Source organism: Pseudozyma hubeiensis (assembly GCF_000403515.1).
Source record: "Pseudozyma hubeiensis SY62 DNA, scaffold: PHS23, whole genome shotgun sequence".
Classification (NCBI taxonomy): Eukaryota; Fungi; Basidiomycota; class Ustilaginomycetes; order Ustilaginales; family Ustilaginaceae; genus Pseudozyma; species Pseudozyma hubeiensis.
The window spans coordinates 289,767-314,221 of NW_012133805.1; the positions used below are offsets into that span (position 1 = coordinate 289,767).

Below are 24,455 nucleotides of genomic sequence, written 5' to 3' on the forward strand. Positions count from 1 at the left end.
AATGTGCAGATCGTGGCTTGACGTAGTGATCAATGTGATCCACAAGAAACCAATTGGACGGTACGTACCTCGATCACGGAGCTCGCTAGCGGTATCGAGTGGAATAAACAATGAATTTACGGCTCGAGGCGGCCCCACGACGACATTGACCTGACAAGATCGTGGTTCCTGAAAAAACCAAAATACAGATCTTGGCATGAGGCGCCAGGCCGAAAATGGAAATGCGAAAGCGCCTCACTGGTTTCAAGCATTCCGGAATAGTGGCGGGGGTCGGATCTTTACACATTTACCGTTGAGATCGGTGAGCCACTCACAATTGACAATGATATCTCAGAGTGCGGAAAGGAGCTCGGTGGCGCCGCTCAATGCAGATGGTCGAGATGATGTGCCAAGTGGTCGGAAATGTCAAGAGTGCTGCAAAGAATGCAATTTTGATCGGACAAGGAATGCGTTTATCCGGACAGGTATGAGCACAAAAGAAGAACTTATTGTCAAGGCGGCCGCTAGGCTGACACAAAGACTTGAAAAAAAAAACCGGAAGCTCACGAAAGACGGGAGCTTACATGAACGATCGCGGGACTACTAAATTGCGTTGTTCAGGCCTCGGGTTCACATCATTGAGGTCATGATCCTAGATTTCGGGGTGTTGATGAACTAAAGCTCGGATTTCGGGACAATTGGTGTCAATGGCGGAGCATAATAGACATACGGACCGAAGATTGCGACTAAATATAAGCCGGAAGGAGGAGAGCTGCGGTGCACAGGGACAAGACTGCATTTTGAGGATCGTTTTCAAGGTGGATACCTTGCCCAACGGAGTGTGAATGCACCTGGCAACGACAGGGGGATACGAGCACAAACAGGAGCACGCACGTCCTCGCGCCTGACGTGGAGGCTGGATGTCCAAACATGAGCGCACCACGGTCTGGTTTATTTGCTGTTGCCTCGTTTTGGGCGCATGACTGCAGAAGAGTCAGGAGACATACCTGTCAATCTGATCGACCATCACCCATGTCGCCTGACGATCGTTTTCGTTCGGCTCGTCAATCGCTCCGCAGATATGCGGTGCTCTTCTCCGAGACTTGCCGTACAGATCGGCCGGCTCGACTTCGCATGTTCCCGTGTCTAGCCCATGTAAAGACGTTGTGCCTTCAACCAAAGCCTTCTCCGGTCGACGGACCGATTATGTCACCTTGACCAGATGAAGAGATGATAGGATCTGCTTGGCTTCTGATGAGAGCCAATCGCTCCTTCGTGCCGGGAGAGTTCTATTGATAGTGAAAGGCTCTAGGCTGCACTGCACCGATCACATCGGTGTCAAAGCCAGGGACCAGAGACCCTCCATCCCGAACATTGCTCAGACGGGCATCCGGCGAACAGCGAAAGCCTAGCGAGACGGCGGTCAATCAAAGCCCTGAAAGTCCCGCTCGCCGTGGTGGGCCTAGATCATCACGCTCACAATGAGTTGGCTCAGTTGCCCGTCCATCACATGGCAAGGGTCCCGAGAAGCTCGGCAAGTGAGGCTGCAGGATCCAGACTCTTCCAGGGCCGATGCTGCAACAAATGGGAGAGACAAGGCCGCATAGGGAAGTATTTCTCGTCACGTCACGGTGTTTACAGGAGGCCTACAGAAAGTCGGAGCGGGAAACCAAAACGGAGTTTAGGGTGCAGATTTGGACACATCGCTTAAAATGTATCTCAATCTCGGTATTTGAAGTTGCAACTGTACGGCGAGTTCAAATATGGAATTATTAATATTAATAAATACAATTGAAGCATTTCTGAGCAGTGTCGATCCTCCCTTTTTTCCAGACGATCGAAGAGCGGCTAAGCAGATAAACGATGATCATTAAACGATCTGCGCTGCAGAGCGCTCACCGCTTTCCAGATCACTTTTGCAGGCAGAGTACGATACGTATGGATTCATGTCAGCACACTCCATATCACTTCAACCGCAATATAGCAAGAGAAAGGCTTTTTAGCTCAACATGTCTGGAACGTAAAGGGAGACAAGTCCGTGACTTCATTGTTCTTCTAGGCCAGGCACGCAAATTTAAGTTGAGCCATGTGTTTGGCTCGCGTGTCATCGAATTGACCGATGTTTATTTTCTCGCTTGTTTTCGCGACATGCGCAATTTGACAGTCCGCTTGTAACATCTTCCGCATTGGGGACATTGAAACGCTTTTCCACCGTTCGGCACGCCGTCCAGGTAAAAATGTCATTCTCACGCTTCGCGCTTGATTCACGCTCAGAACGTCTGCACGATCGTCGTGGATTCCGAGCGACGGTCAACTCATAGCGGCGTGCATGTATGCAGGTCTGTCTCGGCCAGACCTGACTGCCTCTGGTCGGAACGGAAGGCGGCCGAGAATCGTTGGTCGCCGCACGCTGGCACTTTTTGTAATGTGGTTTTAGTGAGGCACATCTCTGGACAAGAGGAGAACCTTCGTGTGCCAAGCTGTTAGTCTTAAGACGAGATCGAGTTGGTGCTGACCACAAGAGGCACTAAAGGATCGGATGAGACGTAGGGACAGCACCCTCGATACGGCGCGTCACTCGTGCTCGTGGGCTCGCGGACCCCGGGTCGTGCAGCTTCCTTTACGTGCGCGATTCCAGTATGTCTCAAATTCTGAGCGTTGAACTTAAGGTACTGCGTGTGATGCTCACGGCTGGTATGAGATATCATTCTCTCGACCTTTATGAAACATGTTGTTTGGTACCGTGATGACGACGCCGTTGTTGACACGGCGGTTCGAAGTGACCATCCCTGCGTTGCAACTGCACGAACTCCGCGTAGTAGATGGCTGCTCTATTGTTGTCGGGTCATCGAGACCTAGACCGAGCGGAAGACCCGAAAGCAATGTCGTGCCAGTGCGGGGTTGGCAAGACCGATGATCAGCATGCTCAATGGCTCGATCCGGGCACATGCCTGATCCACCAATGACTTACTGTGCAAAGCTGGCTCGGAAGAAACGCGTCAGGACTCTTCGAGTGAAATGACTGCTCTGGCATTTGTGTGCGGACTCCGAGCAGAGTAGCGTGATGAGCGGTCACCGAGCTCGTTGACGGAAGCTCCGCTCCTTTCTCCGACATTTTGACATCGGCCACACGAATCACACTCAGAGCTCACCGACCAGAAAAAACACAGGCCTGTCAACCCGAATTCGGCGTGTGCATTTTCGTCATCGGTCCGTCGATGCTCTAGCTCTTCGACGCCTTCCATCCGCATGATACAAACAAATTTGGATAGCGCAATGGTCATGTCTTCGGTCACACATCGGCGAGTACCTGCTCCGCTTCATGTTCAGTAAAACAGGCTGAGTTCCATTTTCCCGGACCCCTTGCTCGTCGCACAATTCTGGAGGTCTCGATCCTCGATGCGAGCGGAGATCGTCATACGATTCCCGTTTCCGCAAAGTCTGGATGTGGCTTGTTTGTTGGCGGCCACATCAAAATTTTCGACTGCCTCTGCTGTACAGTCACGCTACTCGAGCAATGCGGACCCCACTTTTCCTTTCCTAGCCGCCCCCTTCTGGCGAAGAGTGTCAACGTGTTCCTGACGAGCCGCGTGGTCCGCTGTTCCTGCTTCGGAACTTCTCTCGAGCCGAGACTGCATGCGATGCGTCTCGCCTAGCACGCTGCTCGGAATCCATATAAGCCACAGCGTCCTCTCCGGGATCAGTCGAGCTCAATCCGGAATTTCCCTCTCTCTGTCCATACATCGGCTTGACCCGCTTCCCTCTCGGGCACGACTTTATTACGACAACTCCAGACTGAGCCTTTCTCCTTCCTTCTCGACCATCATGTCCCATCTCTCCGTCCTCTCCGCGCCTCTTTCTAAACCCACACGTCGCAGCGAAGACGACGCCTACTTTACAACACAAGCTTGCTCATCTAGCAACTCGACCCTCGCTATTCCCAACAACTTTTTGAAGCCATCACGATCCAGATCCAACAGCTTCCTTCCCAAGCTTGGTGGTGTGAGCAGCTTGCCAGCTTCACCTATTGCCTCGTGCTTCCCACAACGACCCGGTTTCCGTAGAGCTGCGACCAGCGCCGCTGTGTCGACCGTCAGCACTTGCGCCGATTCGACACGCTTCGACGAGCTTCACTACTCTCAGACACACTTTTCGAGGAGCACGCTTCTCGTCTACCCTGGTCCCGAGAGCAATACTCAGATCGACGGTAGTCGAGCGGAAGCGGAAGAAGACATCCGTGAACTGCTGCTAGCATCCTCAGACGAAGAGTCTTCGGCCCCGCCTTCCACACCTGGTATCGACAGTTCGAGAATCCCACCTCGCGGTTCTTCGGTCCTCGTTTCGCATCCCAAACAGTCTATGGAATCGGAAAAGTCGACATTGTCGCTTCCTGAACCCATCACACTTTTGGCAGCACCAACACCACAGGTTCACGAGAACAGACGTGCAGGGTGAGTTAAAAAATGGGCTGCTGAAAAAGTATAAACTTTAATATCGCGGCGTGCTGACGTCGGAATTTTCGACTCCGCTCTATTGTCACTGCCAAATCAGAAAATGTCTCAGTCAGGTCCAGAGCTGGTTGGCCAAGCTTCCGGCCCGAACATGAGCGGCGGCGGCAACGGTGATCATCGCAACGAAAGCAGCAACGGCTCTGTTCGAAGCAATGCAAGCAACTCGGGATCGTTCAAGAGACGATCTAGGATCTTGATGAAGATCATTCCTTTCGCTAGAGAATCCCCTTCGGCACCGCCTTCTCCGGCACTCGAACACACGCAGCGGTATGGAACCTTTCCGCGTATTCGTCGCAAGGAGTCGGAGGAGCGAATCGAAACGCTCGCGGCGAGGTTCGGCGAGATGAATACCGAGTTGCTGTCACCACCGCACTCTGCGTCTTCGATGCATTCCACCTTCTCATCGACGCAGAGTACCGGTGCGAGATCGACTCCGGCGACATCGCCGGAAATGACGCTGCCCGACCTCCCATCGGGTCGAGGGTCGGGCAGCCACGTTCGACGACCGAAGAGCGCTTCCAGCAGAGAATCCGTTCGGACGCTGTTCAACTCTCACTCCAATCATAGTCTGCATTCGAAAGCAGCATCCCAGCAGCAGCAGCAGCAGCAGCAAACGACCAACGAGTCGGAATGGGAAAGGATGCTAGAGGCGGCAGAGTATCGTGCTTCCTGGCAGACCAGTATCGAGCATCGACCTCGTCAACATCAGCCTAGCCCGAGCAGCAAAAGCGGAGCGACGGGCGGGACTTGGCCGAAAATATCGGGTCCGAATCATCAGCAAAATGGTTTGCGGTTGGAGCACATGTTTGTCGACGCAAGCGATGATGCGAAGGGGAGGAATTACGCTGAGTCAAGCTATTCGGGCTTTCCTTTGGGGAGGAACGACAGTGGGTGGAGCGTGGGTATGTCTGCAGCGGGGAGTAGGCAGGCATCCGTTGGGGGTAGACCGCCGAGGAGTGCTCCGAATGCGTCTGATCTTCGAAACGTAGGTCAGGCAAAGTTCGGGACGCTGCCGAGAGCCAAGTCAAAACGGCCTTCTACGACGGGTTCTTCCATGCGAGGAGAACCGGCGCAATTCGAACTCAAGCCAGCATCTGAGCGATCCCAGCCTGCCGACAAAGATGTGCTCGGTACTGCCTCGCTCGGACGTGCAACAACGCTTCGCAAGCGGCAGATTCCCGACGCAGCATCCATCTGGCAGATGGGTCGAAGACGATCCTCGGGCGTCGGTCTTTCCTCCACCACCTACGGATCCTTCTCCGCCGGTGGAGCGACTCGTATGATGCCGACGATCCCACAAGGACATTCTCGCGAGACTTCAATCGCAGAGACCGCCACCTCCACGGACGGGTACGAATCCATGCCGTGGCTAGGTGTCGATCCGTACGCCCAAGATCCCGCCGACACCTTCCCGCGCGGCTACTCGATCTCCCACCGTCACGACAGTCTCGCCTCGGAGTCCGGCGGAGAATACCTCCCGATCCGATTCTACACACGACGCGAATCGCAAGACGACATCGCGCTACTCGACCTGACGCGACGACGTGATCCTTCCCCTCACCAAGAACCGCAGGGGCCCATCTTCAACCTGCATCCGTTCCAAAAGACCAGCCCGGCTCGACCGGGCCTGGTGAGAAGCACTTCCTCGCCGGCGGACGAAAAGGTCGACGCAAGGTTCTTCAGGCACGCTGATGTGCCCGAGGCAGTGACGGGCTCCGAGGCGGAGGATGATGGCGCCTTGAATCTCGATGGAGACGGGTGGTGCAGGAGGAGAAGCACTTTTTCCAGCCTGCTGCCCTCGCCTACGACGGGGCCCAGCCAGCAGTAAATAGCAAAGGCATCTGATTTCATGATATTGTATTTGTATCGTTCTACGCAGTCTCTCGCAAAATTGCCTTGATCTTCCCATACATCGTTGCTTTGGTGTGAAACGTTCGCTCTGCAGAATTTGAAATAGTCTGAATGGTGTCGTTTGGCGACATCCAAACTTCTCCAGAACCCTCTTGAAATTCGCTCATTGCTTCACGCAGATCTCACGCCAGCCTCTGCCTCAAATCACAAAGATCACAGCAGCACATTCCCAAGCAAGAAGTCCTTTCGAACAGGATATCTCGTCGATTAGCCTCTCAACCCCTACTCCCACCCACCGCCGACCCCCTCGTCCCGCCCAAACTCGTCACCGCCTTCCTGTCCAGCGGCAAACCCGTATTCGGATCGATGTTGTTCTGCACCAGAATCTGCTTGTGCCTGATCAGCCTCGCCTGGTCGAACGTCACCCTCTGCGTCGCCATGATGGTCTGAATGTCCTGCGCTCCACTCGGATCCAAGCCGGAACGCGGATCCGAGGCGTCGATGTTGGCGGTGATGTCGAAGAGCGAGGAAGAGAGACCGTTGGAGAGATTTGCTGACCAACTGGTGCCGCTTGAGAGAGGAAGGTAGTGAGAACGTGAGGTGAAGGGGTGCAGCAGACGCGAGATGAGAGAGGTGGGGGGGTCTGTGGGGCCGTGTGACAGTGGAAGGTGGGTGGTCGAAGGTTGCAGCGAGGAGGGTAGGCGGGAGGCGAGCGATTCCGGTAGGAGCGATACGAAGAACTGCCTGTTCCGGTAGAGCAGGATGAGGACAGCGATAAAGAAGGAGGCTGCAAGGAGGCTGTGATACATTGTAGCAGACTGCGCAATCAGCGTCGTTGCTCACTGTGTGTCGGTGTTGGTATGCTTTGCCAGTGCTGCGATGAGAGTGCTGGCGGTGATTGACGGTCCTCCTACACCACCAAGCAACGGATGTTTGGTAAGGCCCAGTGTTGTGTATTGTACCGCGATCTCGACGGCAAAGTCTTCCGGGATCGACGCCCAGCTGACTAGCTTCAGAACCTGGGTCACGCTGTTGATCGACGTCTGCTTTGGTATCAAAGCTCGATCCGGAGCAAGCTGGTCAGGTGAATGCTGCGGAGATGGGAGCGGTCACCAAAGCCAGTGTTGTACACTACGGCCGCGCACCGTGAGGACGCCGACCAAGAGCAGAACGGATGCAATGGTGTGCAAGCTTCAAGGTGTGGCGCTGACCTTGATCGGCTCCTCGGCGGAGTGCAGAAAGGATGGAAGAGCTAGACCGTCCTCGTTCGTCGTTGCGTGCTCGCCGTGCGGGGTCTCGGTGACCAATCGTGCTGGTGCTGGATCGGAGAATACCTCGAAGAGTTTGTTTCGCCGAGCGCGGGCGAAACAAAAAGTCTAGCCCCTTTCCTTCTTTTGACCAGCGACGGCGGAGATGATGGTAGTCCTGAGTCTAGACCCCATCCCAACCGCAGTGGAGGTTGAAAAGTGCACCACATGCCGGCCCGAGCTTGGCGCGTGCATTTCCCGAAAATCAAGCTACAGAGCAATGGCTGCCGGATGCGGTGCCTAGGCCCTTTTTTCATGTTTCAGCTTTTCATGTAACAGTCTATGTACGCAACCCCGGTCCAGCGCCCGAAACTATACCGGCTGGTTGGTGAAGTGGTTAACACACTGGTTTTAGGCTATATGCGATCCTGACCAATTTGCAACGTTGCAAATGTACATCTTGTTCGACCCCTCCTATCATACACCAGGATTCCTGGGTTCGATCCCCAGACTAGTCAGTAAATTTTTTGCTCCATTTTTTCTTGGTGATGTGGGGGGTTGAGACTAGCCTCCGAGTTCAGCGTAGATTGTATTTGTTTCATCTTGACGGCGATTGGACGAACGAGCTGGAGAGAATTTTTCTTATAAGCAGTTGGTACATTGACACGACGAAAGTGTGAAGGTGGTGTATCGGACAACGGTGGTGGCTCGAAGTTGTTTGGTGCCTTGATGGAGTTGTTGAGGGAAAATGGATCTGGGAAAATGGAGGTCGGAAAATGCGCGGAGAAATTTTGACAGACAAGGTGCTTCAATAATCGACACACACACACACACACACACACACACACTGTGACTACTTCAAGAGATGTGTTTCACGACCGCCGAAAGATTTGACGATCACGTTGATCGACATGCTGAACTCTAGACGCTATCCTATGGACTCTACTTTCAGATCGCTGGCCTAGCTGGGAAACACGGCAAAAGTCTCGCTGGCCGGAATCCTGGCCGACTTTTGCAGGATCTCCTCCTCGATCTCGCCCGTCCCCAGCTGCAACAGCGTATAGTCGTTGCTGATCGATCTTCTCTTGACCGCCGACCCTGCCAAGATTGGCGCTCCACTCTTGGCACCACCGCTGGCAGCTTCTTCCTGCAGGATGCTGTTGGTGCCCTTTAACGCGCTGCTGAAATCGACCATCCCCGAGGGCGGGTTGAACAGACTCATCGGCCTCGCCTTCTTTCCACCCTCCAATCTTCTGACAGCGGCATTGCCCACATCGCTCGCATTCAACGGCGACCTGGTCCTCGTCGGCGAAAGGTTCTCCACCATGTCCTGCGTCTGCCTGTGCGCCAACTGCATCAACTTCTCATTGACCCTCCGCAGCCTCGCGCCTTCCTCCTGAAGCTCCTTGATGAACTCATCCTTCTCCTCGATCTGCGACCTCAGCTGTGCCATTCCAGAAGCGAATTCGCGTTCCACGTCTTCGCGGATCTTGGGTGGTGCATCGGTGGCTTGTGCTTCACACACCATTTCCAGCTCCTTCACCTGTTGCTGCAGAGACGAGATGAGTTCAGCTTGAGCGATCGAGGTGGCGGGTAGCGATGGTCGCGATGCGAGTTTGCGAGACAGCGTCTCGATCTTTCGATTCGCGAGGAAGAGTTTTTCGGCGAGCAGGTGGGGTGGATCGTCAAAGCCAAAGTTGTACGATCGTTTCATGGGCGAAACCGGGCGGGCAAAGGTGGTGGAGGTGGTTCGCGAGCTCGAGTTGGACGACGCAAAGGCGGTCGTACTGGTGCTGCTGCTGGATGCTGTTCGTGAAGCGTTCGTCGCAGCGGCGGAGGACTCGTCATCGGAAACATCGTCAGCATCATTGGACCGACCACCGCGAACAACCAGAGACCCGATCACATCCAGTCGCTCTTGAAGCTCTCGAATCCGGTCATCCTCCACCTCCACCTTCTGAGTCCTTGACAAGTCGTCCACCATCTTTCGCAACGCATCCGCTTCCGTCTGGTACCGCAAGATGAGCGCCTGCGCCTCTGCGCCGATCCCACCTGCCAGCGATCCATCGACCTCGTTGCGCCTCGCGTTGAGACCGACCTTCTTGATACGCTTGGCAAAGTTGAGCGTCGAGAGCGACTCATCCACGGCGGAAGGATTGGGGTTGATGGTGCACACGACAGCGACACGTGCGTTGCCCGAAAGCGAGTTCTGGAGGATTCGCGTGAGCTTCGAGTCTCGATAGGGGATGTGCACTCCCGCGCTGCCTGCTGCAGAAGCGGCGCTGGACTTTTCCGATAGGGCGTAGATGACCTTGCCGAGCGTGAGGAGCGACTTGTTGATGTGGGCACCTTCGGTGCGACGGTCTGATCCTTGAGAGACATACTTTTCGCTTCCGGCGAGATCGATCAGGCACAGCTCCGAGACGGTGACTTTCTTACCCAGTCGCGTCTCGGCAGGGTCTCCGCCTAGGCACTCCTGGTCGCGTTCCCACGACTCGATGGTGATCTTGAAGCAGGTGTGCGACCTGCTGCTGCGCTCGTTCCAGTCCGTCGCTCCGACGTGTCGATTGGCCTGACCGCGGGCCAGCAGCTCCCTCACCTGGGCTGGACTCGTGACGATCTCCTCCCTCAACGGCTGCACCGTCGTCCCCTTGCCGCCACGTCGACGCTTGTCGTCACGAACCTGAGGCACATTGCTCGGCTCGAGCAGATCCTTGACCACCTCGTTCCAGATCTCCAGATAGCTGGCGCGTAAGAGGTACTCTCGACGTGCCGAGCTCTGCTTGATACCTCGAAAGATGTCGCGCACCGCGCGCGGGATGATGCCTGCCTCTTGACCCGTTTCGTCTCCAGAAAGCGTAAAGGTCTTTCCGGAGGCGGTTTGACCGTATGCGAAGACGACTGCATCGTAACCATCCAGCGCTGCACGCACCAGCGGCCGAGCGACCGAGATGTAGACGGGGCGATTGGCAGAGCCAGTTTGGATACCGTCAAAGGTGAACGGTCCGAGGTTGGCGCTCTGCGTACGTCCGCCAGCGATGGACGCCTCCAATGCGACCGTGCCAGAGTACGGGTTGGCCACCCACGCACACTCTTCACCCCGTTTGGGAGGTCGCAGTCGAACGTGCACCTGAACGGTCTCCTGCCCATTTGCTTCTCCGAAGTTGTGTGCATTGTCAGCATCCGCATCGTACACAAAGGAGCTGTCGCCGTTCGGGTCCGCATCTTCCTTGCTGCTTTCCGTGTGATGTTGCCAGGTGCTGGACGAATGTGCGTATGCTTCGAGCGCTTTTCCTATGTCTTTGCTCGACTGTTGCAGAGGGTGAGCGGATCTTAGACCACTCGAGGCGCTGAATGGCGTCGACTGATTTGCCGTAGCTCTCAACGCCGAAGTGGAAGCGTGCTTCTTGGGCGACCTGATGCGTGCAGCAACGTCGGCGGAAACAGCCGCTTTGATCTTGGGCGTGCCCGGTGGCGCTGCTGTGCGTGCTGCCATGGTGGTCGGGGTATGAGAACGAGGTCTAGTCTCGGCTTGGCGTTCCCGAGCTGGAGGTGCTGGTGTGAGGAAGGCGGATCGAGTCTTGAGCACAGGTGCTGCGGCGGCCGAAGAGGGTGCTGGGTCCGAAGGAACGTCGACCGATAATGAGTCGAAGTTTCTCGGAGATGATCGTGTTGCGCGCGGAGGCGGGCGAGAAGGTTCTTGTGGCGAGGGCGCACGTACGACCTTGACTTTCTTTGGCGAGGTGCGCAAGGGCGTCTCGATGGCCGAAGAGGGACGAGCGGGCGTATATGAGGCCGTATCGCTTTCTCCGAATGAGCCGGAACCTTGAACGAGAACTGGGCTGGGCAGCGAGTCGGCGCTGGCGCTCGCTTCGGCGAGGAGGTAGGCGTAAGGCGCGGGCTTTGTTGGTTTACGTTTGGGCACGAATGGTTGACGCGCTATTGAAGCAGTAGAAGAACGTCGGTCGTCGTCAACCGAGTTGGAGTCCAGGCTCGACGCAGATGGGGACGAAGCGGCGGTAGCGGTGGCTGCTGTGGCGCGCGTGACGGCAGGGGACATCGAGAGGACGGCTCAATTCAGCAACGCATGCACGCACACCCACTTGGTCGATGTGCAGCTGCGTGCGGAAAGAAAGAAAGTGCTGCGCGAGACGAAGTGTCGGGGCGACTCGTCGATGAGATGTGCCGTCGGTTCGTGGAGGGTGACGTCCGATGCAGTTCGATGAGGAGAGCGAGCGAGTCTAGTCGAGAGTTCCGGGTATAATGCGAATGCGAATCCAGGTCAAGGTCCTATCTTGAGTATCAGCTTGCGTCTTCCTTGTCTGGTCTTTGATGGTAGCAGTCGTCTGAGCGTCGTATCCTGCAGAGAGATCAAAGTCAAGAGTCATCATGAAGCTGCTAGAGTGTAGCTTCGACCCTGTCCAAAGCGCCAAAAGTGCGTCCGCTCCCAAAAGGCGAAATCCGACTGAAAAGACCAACACTTTCATTTCAGGTTTCCCTCAACGAAAACAGGCGTGTCCCCAATCCACCGGCTTGTGCAACACGTGACGATCAATTGCGCCTGAAATACCGAGACTAGGCAAACATGGTCTAACAATTCCTGACCTTCGGAAAGAAAATCTTCCCTCGAAGCTGGCATGTCACGCGCTACTACAGTAACTCTGCGGGTCATACATGGTCCACAGAAAGCCACATGAGGTGACAACTTTCGGTCAATTGAAAGTATGTGAGGGTATATGAAACGAATGTAAGAAAGAATCTAGATCGTGCGAAGGAGTGAGCAAACGATCACTGTCCCTCGATGTCGCCATGGCGACTGCTGGGCAGCCTGCACCACAACCACATCGCCCAACCAGCATTCATCACCACTCCAATGGTGCCAATTCCAGCTAGCACGACTGGCATGGGCATGTCGCGAAGCACGTCTTGCAGCACACTTCCGCCGGTCACCGTGTCTCGCGAGCGATCGAAGTGAATCCCGGGAGCCGAGGCTCCTCCATCGGGAGAGCGGATCAGTCTGAGGGTGATCCAGACCGAAAGCACGACACAGTACAAGAGCGACAGTACTGACATGCCGAGGGCGCAGAGTAAGAGACATCTATTTGACGAGCGCTGAAGCAGCAGCTGGATGATCAGCCCGTCGGACAGCAGAAACAGCGCGGCGGCTGCAAGCGGTAGTGCGGGACTGAATGTGATCCACCAGTAAGGTGCCTCGAAGATGAAAAACAGGGTCTGATAAATCATCATGAATGCCCCGAGAGAGATAGCCAGCCTTAAGAAGCGAGGAGTGCGCTGAACTTCGCTTGCGTCAGGGTGTTTGGGGCTGACATTGCGGTTGGCGGCATTCAACCCTGTTCGTCCTGTCGCGCCTGCAAAGGATACATCCAAAGGCGATTGGACACTCCGAGATATAGAGTCAACCTGACGAGAGCATCTGGCTGGAAGTCGCCTGTCTATATCATGATGATCAAAGGTAACGGCGTCCTTCTCAGGCCGACGCGGTAGCCCCAGACCAACATGGCCACCGTGCGGGTGATATCTTCGAAGCGACGAGCTGCGTATACCATAGTCAAGTATTGGTGCAGCCTCAACTTTCCTTCGCAGCTGACTATCGGTGGTGACGGGATCTAGCTCTGACAGGAGCCGATCCATACCTCCAGGAGGACTGGTAATGTGACCCGTCTGCGAAGGTTGCCTCTCCACCTTTGTCTGGAGTATCGCGTGATCTTGTTTGAGCTTTCGACTTTGCAGACTCCCCGGTCGAGACCGTCCCGCTACGGAGGTCTTGGCAAACAATTGCTGTTCACCAGCCCTCAAAGGAAGAGGCGAGATGCCTAGCCCAATGCTCTCATCCGTCAATCTTGAAAACATATCCGACTCCAAGTTGACATCCCCTCGCGACGATCGGTTCGCCCATTCTGTCCCGCTAACGCCTTTCAGCGGTGTCGGTGGCATCTTGCGTACGGTCGACGCCCGGGAGCCGGCGCTGCTAGCCGCGCTTGGCAGGATTCCCGGAATCACCGTATTTGAGGATCCTCTCCCACTCTGAACCAAACTGAGCGGCCTGAAGATCTCCTCGGATTTCCTCACTCCGTCCGAGTCCGTCGTTGCAACTTGCCAGGGGACGACTTCGACAGCTTCGCTCGATCGAGAGTCTGCCGACGCAGCCGAGCGCGGAGCTGACAGCGAGCTTTGATCGCCAGACGAAGGCGAGGACGACGAACGTGCTTTTGATAAACTCGCTGAGCCGTATTCACCGCTGGGCGATAACGTGGATCTGACCTTGTTGAACTCGGGCCACGAAGGTGCCGATGCGCTTTTCGACGCGGCATCATAGTCATCGATGGGAAGCATGCAGGGGATCGAGGGTTGTGGGATGAGGATCTCGGAGGGAGCGCATCGATCGTGTCGCGGACTGTCACCTGTCTTGTCTGAATTCAGCTTGACGCTGCTCATCTCGACCGAGCCTCCTGCACTCGTCCCCGTTCCTGCGTGTAGATCCGAGCCATCGACACTCCGAAGATCGTCATCCGCCACGTTGCAAGTCTGTTCAGGATTGTCGTCTGTTGTTTGTTCAGGTGGGCTCTTCGCCTGATTGGTGTTCTGCACCGGAGTCGAGCATACGACTTCTGAGAAACGAGGTCTGACAGTCTCTCGAATGTCTCTCCTTGCTGTCTCATTGCGTGCAACTTGCACAGATTGTGCAGATGCTGACCTGAGCAATCGCCTAGAATTTGTTCTCGACATATGGCTGTAGGGTTCTGTTCCGGTCAAACTCGATGAACGTGTGATCATCAATTGTCTCGGCTTGAAGGCCGAAGGGCTGCCTGTCGTCGAGCTGACGTTTGTGTTCTTGGAGGAAGTGATCGAACCTGTGGAAGCCGCTGGCATTGGACTGCTCCTCGGACTCGTCTCCACCAAGTCCGAGCGAGTCGAGAAGCTCGAGAATCGGAATCGGTCGTAGAAGAAAGTACTGGTGTCGGCCAAGGATGTATCCTGATCTATCGATGTTCCTTCGGTGATGGGCTGAAGAGCGGCAGATGCTGGTCGTAACGTGGCAGGGGTGCGTGAGCGGTGAGGATAATCATCGTCTTGGTCCCGATTGTGGACAATAGTGTCGCCTGTGTAAGAAAGTGCGCGAGGAGCGCGGTGAAGAGATTCGCGCAGGAGACTTGCGGAACCAGGTCTGGACCTTGACGAAGGACTGCCTGGAAGGCTCAGTGCCGTTTCAGGGCCGCTGTTGTTAGAAGTCGTGACGAAGCTCCAGCTTGTCCTATCTAGGCGGCTGGGAGAATTGAATTGCAGAGGACTCCATTCCGCAAGCGAGCTTCGTGAACTCATTCGAGGTGCATAAGGCTGCCAGATAGGACCGTCGGCAGACTGCGATCGAGCCAAAGCTGTACCATATTTCCGTCGTGTCGGCTGTTGGAGGGTTGTCTCGAGAGCCCTGCGTAGGCCTTGCGTTGGGTCGGGAGACGTTACGTGATCTCTGTCGGCGGTACGCTGCGTTTGAGTGGCTCCAGGGTGATCAGCGGCGTCCATACTCCATCTACGACTTGCTTCTGACGAATTATGATGCTGTTGTTGGACGTGCGAGCGGTGTTCGACCATCGGCCATGAGCTGACCAGGCTTTGATGCGTTGCGCCATGACGGTTGGTACGTCTGGCCTCACCAGACCTGCTATCTAGAGCTGGACTGCGAGAGCAGCTTCGCCTTCCTGCAGAATCGTGGTCGAGCCCGCCTGCTGAGGCTGGCGTTCGTTGGTCATCGGAGAACGCGCTCGACCAGGATGGCGATCTCCGATACGTGACCGAAGATGGGCGCGAAATGATGTCGATCCGCTCCGATTGTATTGACAGCCTAGGAGCTGACGGCTGGTGGGATCGGCGTTGATTCGGCCACAAAGCAGCTAAGCCGAGCGCTCCGTCCCTTCAAAGGTGTTGGACGGGCCAGGCATGGAAGAATTCAAATGGGAGCAGTCGGCTTGGCCAGACTTGGCGGACAAAGATGTGACTGGTCGGATCGATACAAGCGTAGTAGCAAGCTGCGTTGCTGAGAGGTTCTGCTGGTGTGGACCAGGTAAGTCATGGTCCTCACTCAATGGCTGCTGGGGGGCGACGACAAGTGCCAAAAAGTGTTGTACGAACAATAGAAGCCAGACCTCGGTTGCGAAGATACTCGAGATGAAGCTTCCGCAGCAACCACGTTTCCCTGAGCCTCTGTATGCATTGCCGCATCTTTGTTTCTGCTGAATGAACCGGATAGGGGGTTTGTCCCGCCTCTCGCCCACGGGCTCATGAACGGGACCGTGAAAGAACGAAGAAGGAGGCTCCGAGTACGAACGTCGAATGCAGGTCATGATGAAGCGGATCGGCTCGTGGGCTGCGCTCTTCATGTGCTAAGTGCCGATGCCGAGCCTGTTCGAGTGAATTCAGCTTCGTCAAGGACATCGAGGCGCTAGATGACCGAAAGCCAGGTCGTCGCTTTGACAATTCACTGCCGTCGGCACCAACCGACGCCGCTAGGCGCTGCGCTGTGATGCAATGCAGCTTGATGAGCCTGAGCGTAGTCGTGCAAGAAGCAGAGGAGTCAGAAGCGAAGATCGAATTGTCGAAGCGGACAGCTGCATCGTTTCATCGTTTCATCGCTTCGAGGCAGCATCTGTTCATGACGCCCACCTACGGCGCAGAAGGCTTGTGCCTGACATTGGCAGAAGCGATCCGAGCGTCGTGAGATCCAGACAACAGTCTGAACGTCGAATTGTGCTGAGGCAGCGCGGTCGGGTTCGGAAGGTCAGACGATGGATGCGAAGAAGCTCGTCTGTGTGCAGGCGCGTGTGCAAGCGAGCCAGAGTTTTCTTCCAAACGATCGTCCCGACCAGAAATAGACTGCAGCTTGCATGCAGAAAGCGCGACATCGCGATCCCAGGCACAACCTGGCAGCAACCTACGCCAAGTGTGACAAGAGCATGATGGAGATGCACGCTCAGCTGCAATGTGCCGTGGACATCGATCGGCATTGTGCACCGTGACGTGAAATCTTCTTTGCTCACCTTCTTTCTACTCCTTCCGCGCCTCGCTCTTACAGTTCGGCTGACCGGTGCGGCTCATTGTGATGCGAAGCACTGTACAAACAAACGTGATGCAGACGGTGTCCAGATTGGACAACCTGAGAAGCTGCTTCACCTGTCGTGGGAGAAAGCGGCCCGACTCGGGCACAGCGCGGTCAGATGAGCAGAAGAGCGCTCGCTATGCAGATAGGTTACTGTCGATCCGATTAAGATAAGAAGAACAAGGAAAGCGCGGTATATACATCCTAACAAGAGTGAAAGCGGCGTCGTATTCGTGCAATCGAATCGACGTGCCTGAGTGGGCCGACGAAAGCAACGCACGCCAAGATCATGCCTGTGTTTGCGTCGCTGGAGCCTCGGTTGTTGCCGAGGTTGCGTTCTGGTCACCAGAGGCCAGCTGCGAGTTGGAGTTGTCCTGGCTGCCGCTGTCCGCGCCAGAGCGCAGCGAGTCGGTCTGGTGGACGTTGGGCATCTTTTCGTGCATGTCGAGCGTCTGACCGTGGTCGGGCTTGTAGTTGCCCTCGAGATCACGGTTGATAAAGGCGTAGTCGTAGGCCCACTCGCCACACTGATCCTCGTCCATACCGACCACCTCACCCATCTCGCTCGATCGGAAGGGACCGATGAAAGGAGTGTGGTCAACGACAAACATGATGGCAAAGGTGACACCAGCACACCAAGAGGTGACGGCGACACAGTAGGCGAGCTGATAGGCAAGCTGGATCCAGTTGCCATCGAGCCAGCCACCGGTGATGACCGTGTTGCCGTCGTTGTTGGCTACCGAGGCCTGGGCAAAGATACCGGTGAGCAAAGTGCCGACGTAGCCGGCAAGAGCGTGGACGGAGAAAATGTCCATGACATCGTCGACGCGCATGGGACCCTTGAGAACGGTGGCAAAGTTGGAAACGGCCGCCGAGACGACACCAATGAGCAGAGCAGCGGGCATGCCGACGAAGCCGGCAGCGGGCGTGATGGCGACGAGACCGGCAATGCAACCGGTGCAGAAGCCAACGACGGACCACTTGCGCTCGAGACGCCAATCGAGGAGCATCCAAGTGAGACCGGCGGACGAAGCGGCGAGGTTGGTGGTGCTGATGGCCATGGCAGCACGCAGGTTGGCAGCAAACACCGAACCGCCGTTGAATCCGAGCCAGCCGAACCAGAGGAAGGCGGTGCCCAGGAAGATGTACGAGACGTTGTGAGGCTTGAACAGCAGGCGCTCGGTGCCGTAGCCGTGACGGGGGCCGAGGTAGTACGAGATGACGAGACCGGTGATACCCGAGTTGATCTCGACGGGTCCACCGCCGGCGTAGTCGAGAACACCCCACTTGAAGGCCCAACCGGTGGGGTTCCACACCCAGCAAGCGATCACGTCGTAGACGAGCGTGGTCCAGATAAAGGTGAAGACGAGGAAAGGCCAGACTCGGCCACGCTCACAAGCGGCACCGATAGCAATGGCGGGAACGAGGTTGGCGAACATGCACTGGTAGATGGCGTAGACGATCTCGGGCACCTTGTTGTACGCCTGCGACACGGGGTTCTCGAGCACGCCCATGTAGCCAAAGTTGCGCAGATTGCCGAGGAAAGCGCCCGAGGTCTGAGAGAAAGCGAGCGAGTAGCCCCAGAAGAACCACTGGAACGAAACGACGGCGAGCGCAGCCAGGGTGAGCAAAAGCAGGTGGAGCGCATTCTTTCTGCGTGCGAGACCAGAGTAGAGATATCCGAGACCGGGAATCATAAGCCAGACGAGGGCGGTACATGTGAGCACCCAGCCAATGTCACCGGGCGAGTAGGAGGCGACGCTCTCGCCGTTGGGACCGTACGAGACGATGATGTCGGTTCCGTTGGCGATGGCGCTCGATCTGGCCGAGCTGCCATCGGGTGCCTGGAGCACACCGTAGGTGATGTTGACCATTTTGTGCGTAAAAACGGAACTTGCCGACGGGCGCAAGTCAGGGAGGATCTCCAGAGGTGGGATGGATCGTGTCGCAGAGATGTGACAGCTGCGACGAATGCGAGATGCTGCTCGACCGAACGAGGAAGGCAAGCTTGAACACACCCGGCAAAGGGGAGGCGGTGACGGGGCGCGAAGGAGCGGACGGACGGATGGATGACGGAGGGGAAGGTGAGGGAAGAGGGGAATGGTGGAAACGAAGGAACAAGGATGGTCTCCCTATAAGGCGTTGGAAGAGCAATTGGGCGTTGGGAAAAGTCGGGTGTGACGTCCGGCCGTCTGACCGTCTGGGTTTCTGTGCTGCCCGTCAAACGCCGATGGTGTGCAGAGACCGAGCTGATCCTGACTCGATTCTCGTGACGGGGCGGAGAAGCGAAAGAGGGCGATGCGTCCGGTGTTTCCGTCGACGCGCGAAGATTGAGGATTGTCAGGACGAATGAGAAGCGGGATAGATGAAAGATTACAAGAACCGGCGATGAGCACAAGCGAGGTGGTTGCATTCGCCCATGCAGCAACGTCAAAAGTTTGTCTTGCGAAGTATCGTCGACGTCGATGTCAACTCGAGAAGAGCTTTCCCCGTCGATTTGGCACAAGGAGATTCAGAACAAACAAGGTTGAAAGCCGTTGGCCGGATCGCACTGCACCAAAAAAAAAAACAACCGGGACTGTCACAATGTAGATCGACGACTCTCGTTCGGTCCTCTGCCGTACAGCAGCCAAGCACAGACGAATGTCGACGCAAATAGCGAGGCACCAGAGGGAAAAAAGAAGAAAGAAGACGCGAACTCAAAAATATGCCACGCATGCATCCAGTCCATCATCATCCTTCCGATCTCCATTTTATGCGAGCCACCATTTTCTTTTGTTCCTACCTTTAGCCCCGTCGCGAGCAGACACCGTTCAGATGCCCCAATCTGATTTTCGTTCTGTTGATTTTTCAGACTCCTCGCTCGACCCACGCTTCGCTTCTCGTTTCGCCTAATCCAGACATACAGTACGGCCAAGTCAAGGCATGGCATCCGCTTCGCACCTTCTTGTCGAGCATTCCAACCATGTCGCAGACTACTTCCTGATGGAGACTCTGCTAGGCAATGTGGCCTGGTGTACACTGTATAGGCGCATAGATCCTCAGGTGGAAACGATTGCTTGCAACAATGCATCGACATCTAGCCAAGACCGTCGGGCAGATCCCTGTCTCTCGGATGGCGCTTGTGACGTGCAGCTCGTGTGGCTAGTACAAGGAGAGTGAGGGCAAGAGCGGCTGGTTGGACGACAGATGATGTAACTCGACGGACTATGCATAAGAACGGGGAGAGTAACGGCGGCGACTAGATCACCGTGTTGGTCCGCTTCGGTCAGACCATGGATCTGCCAAGCCTTTTCGCGATCATTGATTCATGCGATTCTCGTACAGAGTCCGGCACTTCTTGGGTAGGCATCGAAAGGAGATACGGCTGGCTCGTGAAATACCAGTAGGCGATCGCAAAGGTCTTGGCAAAAGGATACAGCGCGGGCTATCGTGGACGGGAGGTCTTCTTCTTATCTCTCAGCCGAGGTTGCGAGCGAGGGGAGTCAAGACTTTGTCTTTCTTTTCTGCTTCGGTTTCCATCGCGGTAGCCAGGTCAGAACATGCTTCTAGGTCAGCGACAACGAGGATCTGAGCGAACAGGATTTGGCTGTTCGGCCGACTAGTGTAGTCTGCGGCGAACAAAACGGCGGAGACCTCGACTGTACTGACAGCTGCCAAGACGTGGGGGCGGGGAAGGGAGGACAAAACAGAGGGCCGAGGGCAGCTCGTCGATCGTATGAAGCAGCGTCGATTTCCACCCTTATCTTTCGAAGTGACGCTCAAGACGACGCAAAAGTTGTCTACTTTGACCGAACGAATGCATCTGACTCGCGCTCGCTGCACGTCGGAAACCAAATTCAACCAAAAAAATGTCCGTATTTGTGATAAGGGCTCATCCCATCGACCAATCAGATCTCCGCATTCTTATCTTGGAGCTGCATGGCTTGGCTGGGTCAATTTGAAAACCCCTCCCGGCAGCGTCGCGTTCTGCTGAGCTCGCTCGATTGCTGTGCCCTCGCCAGTCAGAGCAGTGTTCCGTCAAGGTCGGCCAAAGGGTCGCATTCACCATGTCGTGCCATTGCTGTCAAACCAGCTCATCGACGATGAATGAGGGAAGAAGGAGGCAAGAACAGGCAGTTGGCTGTTGTCTTTGCAGCCGCCGGGCACTCAAAATCACACCGCAAACGCAGGCACAGAGAGTCACATGAGCTGAGGGTTGGAAATTTGATTTTGTTACTTTCCAGCTTACGTTTGAGTGGAGACCACCTGCCGTGCGACAAATTCCTTCCGGCGGCCCGTCCAAGTGACAAGGGTCCAAAGATAAGAGCAACACATCACGTCAAGGCAACAGCAGACTCGGACAATAGATCGTGACCGTCGCTAGTTAGCATCGTTGTTTCGATCATCGAGATCTTCATGGTCAACAAAGTCGGGTACAGTAGAGGCGGAGTTTGCTTTGGGAGAACACGAAGATCACGTTGCGCTCGGTTGACATCTCACTGACATCACCTTTGGTTCATGCATCGTAACAAGCCTGCAGCGGAGGGCACGCATCGACGTAACTTGTGACAGCCCGCATACTTGGACAGCGTAAGGTCGACACAAATTCTCCGATGTCAAAGCACAGAGGTGAGCAGGCCGTCGACTCCGACGTGTGGGGAGGCCGGGGAGCAGAGGCGCTCGACCTTATCGTAAGGCCGGAACGGAGGCATGGCATCAGTATCGAAAGATAAGCGCAGGCAATGAGCGAGATATGCATGTGTCGACTCCGCATTGACCTGGCTCGTACCAGGATTGTGTAATTGCATGTGACGTCAATCTTTCCGTGGGGTCCGGCCAGATAAGCACTGAGACTCGCTGTAATCTTATCAATCGTCCACTCGACTCTTCCTACCTGGCAGGGCCCGATCTAGCAATGTGTGCTGCACTGCATCCGCCGATCTGATCGTCGTGGGCTCGTATGTCTTGTGGGCAGACTTCATCCATGTAGCGCTCCAGCTCCCGCACAGCAACCTCGCTGCGCTGCGCGACCTGTCTATTTGCGCGCCTTGCGACTCTTCATCGCTGATCCGCTTGGAGACTTTCTGCCGTTCTGACTTCCCTTTGCTACACGAACACGCGCCTCCTGCACTGCGTCTGCCAGCGACTTGGCCACGTCAAGGCGTTGACGCAGCGCTGCAAGCATGGCCTCGGCTTTCGACAGGGTTCCCACATACTGAGCGGGAATAGCTTCACGGGCTGCCTTCTGCTGCTTGACTGTCCTCTCATCTCCATTTTCGGCGATGAAGGGATCTTGGATCAGCTCGAGATCGTCGACGAGCGATTGATGGACGAGCTCGACGTTAGTGAGCACCTTGGCTGGCGGCACGATCCCGATCAAGCCGGCGGCCACACCTCCGCCATGTCCATTCACTGCAACCTCCTGCGCCTCGTCGTCCTCTTTCGACGGCGGCTGCAACTCGTCCAGCGGCTCGAGTCGATCGTTCCAGCCTTTCGCTACGAACCAGCTGAGACGCTTGAGGTGCGGAAAGCGAAACTTTTTGGGCACTTTGGTGGCCTCCTCGATCTCGACGAGCTTCCACTGGGTTGCGACGTTCCAGTCGGTGAGAAAGTTGCCGCCGACGACAAGCGTGTTCTTGGGCGTGTAGACACAGTGCAACCAGCCGGATGGAATGAGCATGGTCTCGCCTGGGCGGATGTCGACGCGGCTGAGGCTGTGCAGATGGTCGCCAAGCCGATCGAAATCCTGACGTGTGCTGCTGCACCACGCTTTGTAAGCTGCCAAGTTTCGCGGCGTTGGGGGAGCAAAGAGGAATGTCTTTTGTCCCCAGATGACGTGGTAGTAGACGCTGCTCCCCGCAAAGTCGATGTGCCAATCCGAGTAGGCTCCTTCGACACCCATGAGCACGTAGCGCTGCACCTTGGGCCAGCTGTTGTCGGCGCACGACGTATCGCGGCGCTCCTGCGGCCAGTCGCGCGTCACCCAGTCGAGGTCGCGAACGAGCTGAGGCGCTTCGACGTATGCTTGCATCGGCGTACCCGTGACCTCGAGCGAGATGACGTTGAGCGTCTTTTTCTTCTTTTCCTTGGGCGTGTCAAAGTACTCGGCCCATTCGGAGATGGTCCACGAAGCTTTGGAGGAGGATTGCGAGGCGACGTCGATGACCTCTACGGGAGTGTCGTGTCCGATGATGTCTGCGACGTCAAAGATGGTCATGTCAGCAGGTGGAACGACCATGCCGGGGATCGTAGTGGTTCGTGGTGCAAGTCGGTTTCGCGCCAGCTTCTTGGTTTTTGCAGGTTTCTTGCGAGGTGCGAGCGATCTCGCATCATCTTCGGTCTTGACGTTGTCGTCTCGGAGCTGTGAAGAGCCATCGTCTGGAGCAGGGACGAGGACTGGCTGCTTGAGGGCAGACTCGTCATGGAGGAGCCAATCGAGCGTCCACTCGCGTCCTTCCATCCTACGGAACTGATCAGGCTCGAACTCGTACGTGTTGAGGAAGTTCTTCCATCGGCCCAGAGGATCGGCGGGGATGCCTTCTTGGATAGCGGCGTAGTCGACCTCAACCTTGGCGCGGTCCGATTTCCGACGCGGCGGACGGGCGACGTTGGCGAATGGCGGGCGCGAAGAGCAGGTGCCTGACTGGAAGGCCTCTTCTGAGCGAGCGATGCACGGCTTGCAGTACCACTTGCTAAAGTCTTCAGGATTCTCGAGACCGATACAGATGCAGTGGAACCACGTTTTGCAGTGCGTGCAGCAGATCCAGGTTTCGCGGTCGGACGCCGCGCCTTTGCCTGGAGTCGGAGCTGGTTGACCGACACCTGGGCAGGCTGCGCAATCGAGCTCCGATTCGTCGACGATGTCGATGCGAGGCTTTTTGCTTGAATGCTGTTTCTGCAACTGTGATGAGGACTGTGAAGAGGCCTGCAGTTCGGGAGACTTCGCCCTCTTGCGTGGACTTGAACGCAAAGTACGGGGGAGGTCGGGTGATGAAGCTGCCGCGGTCGTCATGGTGCGGCAGCTCCTGGTAGCGGCAGAGGTGACAATGGGATGGGATTCGCTCGATAGCTGTACTCTCAGCTTTCTGACTTGGGGTCAGTGCGGGACTGAGCTGTCCGCGGGCAGGTGTCGTGTGATATGCTGCTGGCTTCGGCTGAAGCTATTGCTTGTTCCGTTCCAGATGGACCGCGTGAGGAAAGAAAGTCTGCTCGAAAGATCGTAAATCGAGCCAACGGATGCTATCGACAGGCTTGGCAAAATGGGAATGGTGTCCCTTGTGAGCGAGTGAGAGGAGGCGATGGTGGTGGATGGAAGAAAGTGTCAACTTTAAAAAATGCGGGAGACGGGCTTGAGTGCCTGCAGCGGAGAAACGGTGATTCACACACGGCGCAGCCAACGGCCCCCAAACAGCTGCAAATCAACTGCGTGGCTGGCGGGCGGGCGAACTTCGTGAGGATCAGCAGGGTAAGAACCCTGCATTGTCGGATTTTTTGACAGGTTTCATTGTTCGCAAGAGACTGCACTAACAATGCTGTCCAGATATTCAGATTCCTGCCACCTCACACAAATGACGTACGTGACCGAAAGCTTCCACTTTTAGACTCCAATTTTCTTCGGATTGCAGACCGGCGAGGAGAAAAGCAGCGATCCAAACACAGCGGGCTGCTGTCAGTTTTGAGCACATGCACATGCGACTCAGCACAAGCCACGTCCATTCGAGAGAGGTATGCGAGGCGACGCTCCTTCCTCCTTCTTTCCTTGATCCATCCATC

At 55.9% G+C, this 24,455-nt stretch overlaps 10 protein-coding genes and 1 non-coding gene across 11 annotated transcripts; 5 read left to right on the top strand and 6 right to left on the bottom strand.

The window, feature by feature from the left end:
• Nucleotides 1-365: 365 nt before the first annotated feature.
• PHSY_002460 (hypothetical protein) lies at nt 366-3,658 on the top strand (the record flags this gene model as incomplete). The annotated part of the gene is made up of 2 exons (XM_012333084.1): nt 366-464; nt 3,524-3,658. The coding sequence occupies 2 exons, from the start codon at nt 366-368 to the stop codon at nt 3,656-3,658; spliced, it is 234 nt and encodes a 77-aa protein (XP_012188474.1).
• A 146-nt stretch (nt 3,659-3,804) lies between these two features.
• PHSY_002461 (hypothetical protein) lies at nt 3,805-4,434 on the top strand (the record flags this gene model as incomplete). The annotated part of the gene is made up of 1 exon (XM_012333085.1): nt 3,805-4,434. The coding sequence occupies one exon, from the start codon at nt 3,805-3,807 to the stop codon at nt 4,432-4,434; it is 630 nt and encodes a 209-aa protein (XP_012188475.1).
• A 147-nt stretch (nt 4,435-4,581) lies between these two features.
• PHSY_002462 (hypothetical protein) lies at nt 4,582-6,318 on the top strand (the record flags this gene model as incomplete). Its single annotated transcript, XM_012333086.1, has 1 exon — nt 4,582-6,318. The coding sequence occupies one exon, from the start codon at nt 4,582-4,584 to the stop codon at nt 6,316-6,318; it is 1,737 nt and encodes a 578-aa protein (XP_012188476.1).
• Nucleotides 6,319-6,616: 298 nt separating this feature from the next.
• PHSY_002463 (hypothetical protein) lies at nt 6,617-7,150 on the bottom strand (the record flags this gene model as incomplete). Its single annotated transcript, XM_012333087.1, has 1 exon — nt 6,617-7,150. The coding sequence occupies one exon, from the start codon at nt 7,148-7,150 to the stop codon at nt 6,617-6,619; it is 534 nt and encodes a 177-aa protein (XP_012188477.1).
• Nucleotides 7,151-7,967: 817 nt separating this feature from the next.
• Nucleotides 7,968-8,106, top strand: PHSY_007601. The gene has a single exon. It is a non-coding gene; the product is annotated as a tRNA-Leu (tRNA).
• Nucleotides 8,107-8,549: 443 nt separating this feature from the next.
• PHSY_002464 (kinesin heavy chain) lies at nt 8,550-11,648 on the bottom strand (the record flags this gene model as incomplete). Its single annotated transcript, XM_012333088.1, has 1 exon — nt 8,550-11,648. One exon carries the CDS (start codon nt 11,646-11,648, stop codon nt 8,550-8,552), a length of 3,099 nt encoding a protein of 1,032 aa, XP_012188478.1.
• Nucleotides 11,649-12,376: 728 nt separating this feature from the next.
• PHSY_002465 (palmitoyltransferase) lies at nt 12,377-15,199 on the bottom strand (the record flags this gene model as incomplete). The annotated part of the gene is made up of 1 exon (XM_012333089.1): nt 12,377-15,199. One exon carries the CDS (start codon nt 15,197-15,199, stop codon nt 12,377-12,379), a length of 2,823 nt encoding a protein of 940 aa, XP_012188479.1.
• Nucleotides 15,200-15,498: 299 nt separating this feature from the next.
• Nucleotides 15,499-15,984, bottom strand: PHSY_002466 (hypothetical protein; the record flags this gene model as incomplete). The annotated part of the gene is made up of 1 exon (XM_012333090.1): nt 15,499-15,984. One exon carries the CDS (start codon nt 15,982-15,984, stop codon nt 15,499-15,501), a length of 486 nt encoding a protein of 161 aa, XP_012188480.1.
• Nucleotides 15,985-16,132: 148 nt separating this feature from the next.
• Nucleotides 16,133-16,561, top strand: PHSY_002467 (hypothetical protein; the record flags this gene model as incomplete). The annotated part of the gene is made up of 1 exon (XM_012333091.1): nt 16,133-16,561. One exon carries the CDS (start codon nt 16,133-16,135, stop codon nt 16,559-16,561), a length of 429 nt encoding a protein of 142 aa, XP_012188481.1.
• A 426-nt stretch (nt 16,562-16,987) lies between these two features.
• On the bottom strand, nt 16,988-21,668 carry PHSY_002468 (ammonium transporter; the record flags this gene model as incomplete). The annotated part of the gene is made up of 2 exons (XM_012333092.1): nt 16,988-18,707; nt 21,577-21,668. 2 exons carry the CDS (start codon nt 21,666-21,668, stop codon nt 16,988-16,990), a joined length of 1,812 nt encoding a protein of 603 aa, XP_012188482.1.
• A 49-nt stretch (nt 21,669-21,717) lies between these two features.
• Nucleotides 21,718-23,694, bottom strand: PHSY_002469 (hypothetical protein; the record flags this gene model as incomplete). Its single annotated transcript, XM_012333093.1, has 1 exon — nt 21,718-23,694. One exon carries the CDS (start codon nt 23,692-23,694, stop codon nt 21,718-21,720), a length of 1,977 nt encoding a protein of 658 aa, XP_012188483.1.
• Between the last annotated feature and the right edge of the window lie 761 nt (nt 23,695-24,455).